The sequence below is a fragment of the Daphnia pulicaria genome, chromosome 3 (genome assembly GCF_021234035.1).
Source record: "Daphnia pulicaria isolate SC F1-1A chromosome 3, SC_F0-13Bv2, whole genome shotgun sequence".
Lineage (NCBI taxonomy): Eukaryota > Metazoa > Arthropoda > Branchiopoda > Diplostraca > Daphniidae > Daphnia > Daphnia pulicaria.
In genome coordinates, this window is record NC_060915.1 from 7,467,333 (window position 1) to 7,476,324 (window position 8,992).

At 38.0% G+C, this 8,992-nt stretch overlaps 3 protein-coding genes and 2 long non-coding RNA genes across 7 annotated transcripts; 2 read left to right on the plus strand and 3 right to left on the minus strand.

The window, feature by feature from the left end:
- Positions 1–6: 6 nt before the first annotated feature.
- On the minus strand, positions 7–1,906 carry LOC124328406 (galactosylgalactosylxylosylprotein 3-beta-glucuronosyltransferase I-like). Its single transcript, XM_046787174.1, has 8 exons — positions 1,637–1,906; positions 1,476–1,558; positions 1,275–1,405; positions 1,043–1,202; positions 821–964; positions 529–695; positions 344–470; positions 7–263 (listed from the first exon to the last, which is right to left on the minus strand). The coding sequence occupies exons 1-8, from the start codon at positions 1,731–1,733 to the stop codon at positions 168–170; spliced, it is 1,005 nt and encodes a 334-aa protein (XP_046643130.1). The 5' UTR covers positions 1,734–1,906; the 3' UTR covers positions 7–167.
- A 10-nt stretch (positions 1,907–1,916) lies between these two features.
- Positions 1,917–2,581, plus strand: LOC124328408. Of its 3 annotated transcripts, none has more exons than XR_006916287.1 (2): positions 1,917–1,974; positions 2,266–2,581. It is a non-coding gene; the product is annotated as an uncharacterized LOC124328408 (long non-coding RNA). The 3 variants fall into 3 exon arrangements; XR_006916288.1 differs by having other exon boundaries at positions 1,943–1,979; XR_006916286.1 differs by having other exon boundaries at positions 1,958–2,005.
- A 525-nt stretch (positions 2,582–3,106) lies between these two features.
- On the minus strand, positions 3,107–3,570 carry LOC124328328. The gene is made up of 2 exons (XR_006916265.1): positions 3,477–3,570; positions 3,107–3,417 (listed from the first exon to the last, which is right to left on the minus strand). It is a non-coding gene; the product is annotated as an uncharacterized LOC124328328 (long non-coding RNA).
- A 123-nt stretch (positions 3,571–3,693) lies between these two features.
- LOC124328832 lies at positions 3,694–4,881 on the minus strand. The gene is made up of 5 exons (XM_046787642.1): positions 4,750–4,881; positions 4,290–4,397; positions 4,045–4,191; positions 3,800–3,946; positions 3,694–3,726 (listed from the first exon to the last, which is right to left on the minus strand). Exons 1-5 carry the CDS (start codon positions 4,762–4,764, stop codon positions 3,694–3,696), a joined length of 450 nt encoding a protein of 149 aa, XP_046643598.1. The 5' UTR covers positions 4,765–4,881.
- A 702-nt stretch (positions 4,882–5,583) lies between these two features.
- LOC124328306 lies at positions 5,584–7,331 on the plus strand. The gene is made up of 6 exons (XM_046787032.1): positions 5,584–5,597; positions 5,766–5,955; positions 6,033–6,179; positions 6,250–6,866; positions 6,929–7,074; positions 7,143–7,331. The coding sequence occupies exons 2-5, from the start codon at positions 5,770–5,772 to the stop codon at positions 6,951–6,953; spliced, it is 975 nt and encodes a 324-aa protein (XP_046642988.1). The 5' UTR covers positions 5,584–5,597; positions 5,766–5,769; the 3' UTR covers positions 6,954–7,074; positions 7,143–7,331.
- Positions 7,332–8,992: the final 1,661 nt, after the last annotated feature.

Below are 8,992 nucleotides of genomic sequence, written 5' to 3' on the forward strand. Positions count from 1 at the left end.
CTTTAGTTTTGCACTTTTTCTTAGTTTTTATTATTAATGGAATATCTTCTCATAAGACTTTCGTGAATTAAAAAAAAATACATTTTTAGAGTTAAAAAACATGGAAAGGCAATCCAAGCGGATACAGAATTGGCAAAGATCAACAAGTACAAACAATCAATTAGACTTTAAACTTCAACTGTCCAATCGACGATCATGCCTGGAACTTTTCCTTTAAGGTCGTCCAGTTTTGGGTTTTCAGTACGAGTGTGCCACACGTAAACCTAGAATTAGCATGAGAAAACGTGTCGCGCAATGAGAAAACAAGTAAATTGGGGAAAAAATGGACGTATTCAAGGGTTACCTTAGTGCACTTGCTCGCTTTAGGTTCCAGCTCATCTTTCGTAACAACTGCGGCCAAGATAGTGGATTCTTGGTAGCCTCTAGGGGCGTCAAATGAAAATTCAGCTTGAGGATTATCCAGCAATAATCTAAAAGAAAAAAAAATTAGATAACGAAACCTGAGAAGCATACACGGTAAAACCTTACTTCAAATTGATGGCGAAACCCGCCATATCAATGGCAAATGGACGTTCGGGTCTCCAGCCTGTTGACCAATTAGCTACTTTACCATGCTCGTCCAGTATCGGCCTCTCGAATCGCACACTTCCTACTAGACCAACTGGCCAAACGGACACCTTCTTGGTTGTTCGCATCTGTAAAACAAAACAAAAAACAAAACAATGGTTACTTCCATGTATGATATAACTGTGAATTGAAGAGACAAGAAAAAAAAAAAAAACTGTTCTTATGACTTGGCCAAGAGGTCAATCATACAAACCTCCTCAAAAAGTTCCAGACTGTAGGTATTGTCATCATCGGCAAAAAAGACGACGGCGGGTTTCCGTGGATCCGCGTGATTTCGAAGCCATTGCAGAGCCGCGTTTCGTTGCTTGACTCCGCGGGGTTTCTTCCATTGAGGATCCTATAAAAAGAAATATAGCTCATTCATAGCTAATAGGTGGCAGCACATCCTGGCTGATGAAAACTTGATTCAACTTACATCTAAGAGCAATTTCCATTCTTTTGGAGTTTCTGCATTAAGATGTGTATACATCAGACCAGATTGAGCCAACAAATTAGTAACTAAAGGAGTTTTTGTTTCTGAATCTTCAACAACAATCCAGTGAAAATTTGGAACAAGTAGAAATGTCTGAGATATTCTGTAAGAGAGAGAGACAAAAATAGTCTCGTTAAATATACACAACACAATTATTCACTGTGATACAATCAACCTAGTAAGCTCTGCTTTCTGTAATGGTCTAGTATGGGTAGGAGTGATTGCGTAAATAGTCGGCAAACTCTCAAGGTTTTCGTATGGATTGGCAATTCCGTTTTTTGCCAGTAGAAGTTTAAGTCTACCAATCTAAAAAAAAATAAACACCATATTATCAAAATACAATCACTGATTCTTCTGCAATCTGCAGTAGTAATACCTGAGCTCTGAGTTGTCGAGATTGTGAGGACACAGCTTTGCTCTCATCTGACACAGTATAAATACTAGGTTCTGGAAGATTAACTGTAATTGAGGATAGTCAACAAACATATTTTGATTATTTTTTAAATATTAAAAAGAAAACTGTAAGCTTGGTATTACCCATGAGTTTTAGTCCCAACATGACACAGAATATTACAAGTGTGGTAAACACAATGAAACGAAACGACTTAACGTTGACAGATCTTGGTGACAACATTTCTAAGCTAAAATTGAAAACAAGCCCAAACTTCACTGCCACTGATACATTAGCTACTGCAAAGCAAGCAGTGAAAAGACACTACGTAGACGAAAATAAACTGAAAGACGACAATTATTTTTTGAGGAATTCAACTTTCAACATCCCTGCGAGGCTTTTTTCCTCAGGCCACTTCACGACCGACGACAGCAGACGCTTTTATTTGAAGCGTTTAGTCGTCTACGGTAAAGTGGAAAGTTGGGTAATGTATGTCTCCAGTACAAATACCTACGGTACACAAACGATGAAACGTGAAGTTTCGGTCTTCTAGAAATCATAATTATTTGGAATTTTTATTTAAAAATTAACAGGCTAGCTATTGCTATAAGGAAAAAATTTATTGCACGTACCCCATTTTTTTAATAAAAAACTTTCGCTCTGCTTTTGCTTCTGCACCGCTAGGGGGACTTTTTAAAAACAACAATGCTGTGACTGATTGTACTGTCTACAGTGTGTACTGTCATGTTAAGTGATTATTTGTGATTATTTTTAGCCCAAAGGAAATAGAGCCTGCAAGTTGGACATGTCATGGGAGCAGTAACTGGAGCTGCCAAAATTGGTTTCGGGATAGCCGGACAAGGTCCAGGGCAGGCAACGATGAACTCTCCACCGGAATGCTCCATCACAAGTTTCGCTTAGCGGTCATCTAAACACAGATTAATATGTGATGTAACGTACCCTATCCAGGTTCAAGTTCGAGATTTTAGAAGCAGTTTTAACGAATATCCAGCAGCCTCATATAAATGCAGATTTCCCACTTCCCATATGCAAATTACTTGATCTGGATGAGACGACTGATGCAATGTAACCCCACATAGCACACATCATCCGTCGGATGTCCGAGCGAGAGCCGCACATCCGACACTCATCATTAATCCCAACGCGGCTGTTATTTGGATGTCCGATGGATGAACTAGACGGACATCCGGTCTAGGACTCTAGCGTACATCCCATTTATGTTTCCCCAACATCCGAATTGGACATCACATAACTCGAACTGAAAATATAAACCGAAGATTGTTGGTGGAAGTTTATTCCCTGCCATGTCAGCCTTCATTTTAAATTTTTTTATTAACTCCCAGAAAAATACTTCTAACATCATGCAGAACGTATGGATTCGTGCATAAATCTGAGACTATAGTTCATATGTACGCGATGCGAAAATTAACAACAAAATTTAATATCGAACTAAAAAATAAAAAAAGTTATTATTATAAAATTAGTTATATTATTGGATGGTCTAAATGGCTGGGTGCCTGGGTCATCTGTGATTCTTTCCATTAAGAAATATTATTACACAAAAAATGTGAAATTAAAGAAGATGACATTAGGAATAGTTTTCACAAGGTTTATTTCTTCAGCAGTTGACACAATTACAATCTCACAGAGTCACACTTAGTTCCCATAAATCACTCCGTCAGGAATTTGACAGCTTCATTGTAGGCGTACCAAAACAAAACGTGAATATAATAAATTTGATATTAGTTTAAAATCCACTTTGAACTTCACGTAATTCTGTGTTAAGATGCCCGAACTGGCCATTACCTTTCATTAACTTTTCTTCTAGATTCACGAGTTCCTCTTCCTTGACGTCAAGTCTCTCATTTGCATCAGTCAAAAGTAGATTGCTTTGTTCCAATTCCGCCTATTAAATAGTAACGAGATATTTAGAAAACGAAATTTGATATTTCAAACGTTAAATACCTGGACATCTGATAACGTTTCCTTAGTCTGCTCGAGTTCTTTCAACAAACGTTCATTTTCTTGCTGAACTATAGCCATCTCCTCACATTTATTGCGGTATTCCCCGTCCACTCGGTTTTCGCAAAACTCTTCGTAGCGCGCCTTTGTGTCTTCATATCGCTGATTCCACGACTTTTCCATCTTAGTGACAATTTCTATCCATTCGTTGCAACATTCATCACGAACCTAAGTAAAAAAGAAACGTAGAAAACTATGGATTAAAAAGAAACTTATGAAAAAACCCAAACTAGCCACTGAGTGATTCTCGCGGAGTAGCATCATACCTTCTTTTCGTTTTCTTCCCAGTCAGCTTTCACTCGGTTTTCGCAAAACTCTTCGTAGCGCGCCTTTGTGTCTTCATATCGCTGATTCCACGACTTTTCCATCTTAGTGACAATTTCTATCCATTCGTTGCAACATTCATCACGAACCTAAGTAAAAAAGAAACGTAGAAAACTATGGATTAAAAAGAAACTTATGAAAAAACCCAAACTAGCCACTGAGTGATTCTCGCGGAGTAGCATCATACCTTCTTTTCGTTTTCTTCCCAGTCAGCTTTCACTCGGTTTTCGCAAAACTCTTCGTAGCGCGCCTTTGTGTCTTCATATCGCTGATTCCACGACTTTTCCATCTTAGTGACAATTTCTATCCATTCGTTGCAACATTCATCACGAACCTAAGTAAAAAAGAAACGTAGAAAACTATGGATTAAAAAGAAACTTATGAAAAAACCCAAACTAGCCACTGAGTGATTCTCGCGGAGTAGCATCATACCTTCTGTTCGTTTTCTTCCCAGTCAGCTTTAAGCCGAGCAAGTTCTTTTTCTAATTCTTGAATCCGCTCTTGAGAGTCATCTTCTTCACCAATGGCCTGGAACGTCGACTAAACCAAAAATGAAATAAACGAGAAAAAAGTCAGGAGTACGCAACGCCACCACTAGGCCCAATGCAAATCTGTAACACTAAAATTTAAAATTTGGAACCAAAATGGCCGACTATGGCGGTACAGAAAAAACATGTCAAAGCAGATTTAAATTAATCCCAAAATTTAAACAAGAAAAATTCCCAGTATACGCAACGCCACCACTAGTTGTCGCACACGGCAACCTAAATGAATACGAGTATCACACATTAAATGTCAAGCCAATAGAAAAATACGACGACGAAAACATGTATAACACTTGATAGACAACGAGGATATGAACACCGAAGTCATAAGTAAATGAAAAACTTACGGTTTGGGGCTCCATGTGTGCGTATAATCCACTTGCACAGAGCAAAGCTCACACAGAAGTAAACGTAAAGGCAAGGTAAAGTAAAGTCGTAAAGCAAAGGCCATACACTAACACAAGCACCACTCACACCAGCATAAGTCAACCCGACTGAACAAGAAGAACTGAAAAACTGAAGAAGATGTCAAGATGAATACTTGAATAGGATGAGAAGTACCAGGTATGTGTTCTGTCCGTAAACACATTCCGTCATGTTCAATGTAACTATTGGTTTTTGTTTATACAAATTAACTCAATTCATTCAAAACAGCAATTTATTCATACCATTACATTACTGAAATTTTAACATCAAATATAAAGTCTGATTTATATTTAAAATAATTTTGTAAAAGTGAGCTAAGTTACTGGCAACTCTGTATTGAGAAACTTAATCTCGGCATCGACGCCATTGTTTTGGACTGTGACTGAATATTCTGATCGCATATTCGATATTCCTTGTAGGTATTAGGTTCTTTCAAATAACCAAATGTTTAAATTACGCTAACGAGACTGAAATAAAGCAAAACAAGTGCTTTGAAGAAACTAAAGTGTAAATTGAGTTAATACTTCGGGCCTCCCGCCTCCTCCTTCATCAAAATGGATGGTATGTTTGTGGTTGTATCTAAAAATAATACATAATTATTTTTATTTTTCAAGATGTAAATGAAATTTTGTTTCAAAATACCTATTTTCTCAAATAATTTATATGATGTGTCTTCTTCAGGTTCTTGTTGACACAGTGTTCGCTCACAATCTTACACCTCATTTAGCAGATATTACGGAAAAAGAAAAGCAGTAAGTCCAGTACAGCGGTAGTGCATTATTCTACTTGTTGAAAGCTACACCAAAGTTAAGCCCTCTTCACAAAGTGATTTAATGATTGCCTATGGACCATATGAAAATATTGCTCCTTTGACTGAAGCAAGTTTAATTTAAAGTAAAAATGTATATAATTTGTAATGATAGTTTTGTTTATTTAGGAGGATGTTATTCATTTTGAGAACAATGTCTTCGAGTGTTGACAATCTCCTTAGACACATCCATTGGGGTAAAATTGCTGTTGAAGAGACTTTCGATGTTTATCATGGTGGATCCAAGCTCAAAAGCTCTTTTTGCGGATTTGAATACCAAAGAGAACATAGTGGAGTCTCCAGCATTAAATCATTCAAAGTAAGAAAAGCATCAGAATAAGAAAATCAAAGTAACACAAACGAATAATATACTTGTTCGCATTATTCCTCCTGAAGCAGCATCCAACATTGAAATCTAAACTCCGTATGCAGAAACTCGGATTACCAGACACATTGCATTTTATTTACCTCAATGTCAAGGGCCACTCGGTCGTGGAAATAGCCGCCAAGAACCTTGTGAAGAACCACATTCAACCTTTCAACGTATCGTAGGTTTTCCCATTTCTGCATTGAATTACTTTGAGTGCTAATACTTTTGATCTCTTATTTGCAGTTGAGTTACACGTTTCCTAGAATCGTCATGCTTCAAGAGCCATTGTTATGCGTTTTGCCTTTTTCATCCTTACTTTCATCATCTTCTTCTCCATCATCAAGGTTTGATAGTAAAAAAAAAAACATGGGACACAGCTCGTCAAATATGGAGTTACGTTGGCTGATTGAAGTGTCCGTTATGGGCTTACTGCTTACGGTGACCACCAGTCAGAAATATCCGCAGCCAAAGTCGACCAGTTATCCTAACGAACGCGCCCCGCTGGCAAATAGATACAATTCCGACCGACCCATTATGACGACAGACGATGACTATCTTCCTGTGGCTGCCATCGAGCCTGTCTACGGCACGAATTCTCCCGGAGGAAACTACAACCAATACAACAATCCGGCCGGAGGAAGTGATAATGACAGCACTAAATACCCAGCCAAGGATTACCATGTCCCGTTGAGCTATTGCCCCGAAGTTGGCGGATTGGAATCGCATTGCCGACCGGCCAAATATTGCGTGCCGACCGGCCAAAGATTGCGCCGTGTGGTACAATATCGTTCGTACGATTCCCGGAACTTCCTGCACGCTAGAAAACGGACAAGGCTGCTGTCCCAACATGCCCTACAATGGTTCAATGCAGCGTCTCGTTTGTATGATTGATTCCAGATTGATTAATCAATTCTTCTTGCAGGTCGACATTTAGCAACGTTCAGTAAGCCGAGCTTGTGCCCGCAAGGCCTCCAGCCCGACCCTCATCCTGACCGAATCACCGAGATCTCAGTGAAGGAAGCCGTCGAATTGGGTGAACTGCAGATCTCGCCCCGAATTACGCCGACGGTATGAAATCAAGATAAAGTTAATTGATGATGATGCTGATGATGTGTGATGTACTATTAATTCGACAGTTGTCTGGATGCCTCGACGAGCTACAAATGGTGGACAACTTCCCCAGTCACATTTGTTCATTCACTTTGATTGACGTCGATTTTCATGATTACATAATTTGCTTTATTTGTTTAGTCCCCGTTTTAGTCCATCCTATTTCATTCTTCACCACTTACCTTGCTCGCTACTTTGTCTCGTAAACAGATTTATCCATGTGATTGATATGTACGACATGTTGTGTAAATGGATAGCTTTGGTCTGATATAAACGCATTTGAGGCTAGTGTACACAAACTTTTTTTATTTTTTAGTTCGATATTAAATTATTTTTTTAATTTTCGCATCGCGTACATATGAACTATAGTCTCAGATTTATGCACGAATCTATACGTTCTGCATGATGTTAGAAGTATTTTTCTGGGAGTTAATAAAAAAATTCAAAATGAAGGTTGACATGGCAGGGAATAAACTTCCACCAACAATCTTCGGTTTATATTTTCAGTTCGAGTTATGTGATGTCCAATTCGGATGTTGGGGAAACATAAATGGGATGTACGCTTACTACGCTAGAGTCCTAGACCGGATGTCCGTCTAGTTCATCCATCGGACATCCAAATAACAGCCGCGTTGGGATTAATGATGAGTGTCGGATGTGCGGCTCTCGCGCTCGGACATCCGACGGATGATGTGTGCTATGTGGGATTACTGCAATTCATTCTCAAAATGAAGAAATGAACAAAGAAACTTGTTAATAATTCTAATACACGGTAAAAAAATTATCGTTTTTGTGTTGCAGGTTAAAAACAGACAAATTTGGCGCTGTACCCAAAACGGCTCGATCCAAAGGAGTTAATTGGGTTGTTGTTGGAGATGATAAATTCGGTGAAGGATGTACATGCCGCATTGGAACCTCGCCATTAGAAATACTGAAATAGCCAAAATTTTTTGTTTGCATCCACGATACAATTTGAAAAAGCAAGGAAACACTCGCATTCACTGAACCTGCTCTGCCGGGCGCTGGCCGTCATCATCAAGTCTTCATTAGTTCTTCAAAACACCCAGGTGAATACACAGACAACAGTTTATTTAGGATTCCTTGCAGTCACTTAGAATAATAAAGTAAATACATTCAATCAGTTTGTTCAGGAAATCTTTCAAGAACACAGTGCATCCAGCTTTGCAAGATGCTACGAATTACTATTTAGTAATTAGCTTCACACCAAGATCTTAAAATAAGTTTGTCCTAGAAATGAATAATTATTAGTTGGGAAAACAGCTAATTTTTCACAATTGCGAAAATCCGATCCATTTTATGTTTATGGCAGGTTTCTTCTTGACTTCCGGTAATCCGGTTTCTAATTTAGTTCCCAGCTTGGTAAATCTTAATCTGACGCAAAAATGAACCTGCTTTTCGTAATCCTCATCAAATTTACATTCGATTTAATATGTCCTTGAGAAATATCTTAAAATCACTGAAATTTGAAAAATAACGAAGTGGTAGTGAGATCGTGATCGTGTGTTTTTAATAGGTTATAAGTGGTTTGGTTATAAGATATTAGCCACACCATTTATATTCCTAACATAATATTACTTGTTTATACACATTTTATACTCTATAATCTATAACCGATTGTGGTTACAGGTTATGGAATATAAGATGTGGATATACAAGTAATATGTGGGTTTATAGGTGGTATGGTCTGGGTATGGTTCTTAATATATAACCATACTACTTATAAACTTAACATTATACTATTTTTATATTCTTATCACGTACTTTACAACCTATAACCATATACCATTTAAAACCCTAACATCACACCATTTTAATATTCAAATTTTAAAATCCATTCCCTACGTATGGATATACA

Bases quoted from the DNA above. Each gene is read 5' to 3' on its own strand.
- LOC124328306 (XM_046787032.1), top strand. From the start codon at position 5,770: ATGTTATTCATTTTGAGAACAATGTCTTCGAGTGTTGACAATCTCCTT. The intron at 6,180-6,249 runs GTATCGTAGGTT...TCTTATTTGCAG, and splicing joins ACCACATTCAACCTTTCAAC to TTGAGTTACACGTTTCCTAG. The intron at 6,867-6,928 runs GTTCAATGCAGC...TTCTTCTTGCAG, and splicing joins TCCCAACATGCCCTACAATG to GTCGACATTTAGCAACGTTC.
- LOC124328406 (XM_046787174.1), bottom strand. From the start codon at position 1,733: ATGTTGTCACCAAGATCTGTCAACGTTAAGTCGTTTCGTTTCATTGTG. The intron at 965-1,042 runs GTAAGTTGAATC...TTCTTTTTATAG, and splicing joins AATGGAAATTGCTCTTAGAT to GATCCTCAATGGAAGAAACC. The intron at 264-343 runs GTAACCCTTGAA...TGCTAATTCTAG, and splicing joins AAGCGAGCAAGTGCACTAAG to GTTTACGTGTGGCACACTCG.
- LOC124328832 (XM_046787642.1), bottom strand. The intron at 3,947-4,044 runs GTATGATGCTAC...TTTTTTACTTAG, and splicing joins GGGAAGAAAACGAAAAGAAG to GTTCGTGATGAATGTTGCAA. The intron at 3,727-3,799 runs GTATGATGCTAC...TTTAATCCATAG, and splicing joins GGGAAGAAAACGAAAAGAAG to TTTTCTACGTTTCTTTTTTA.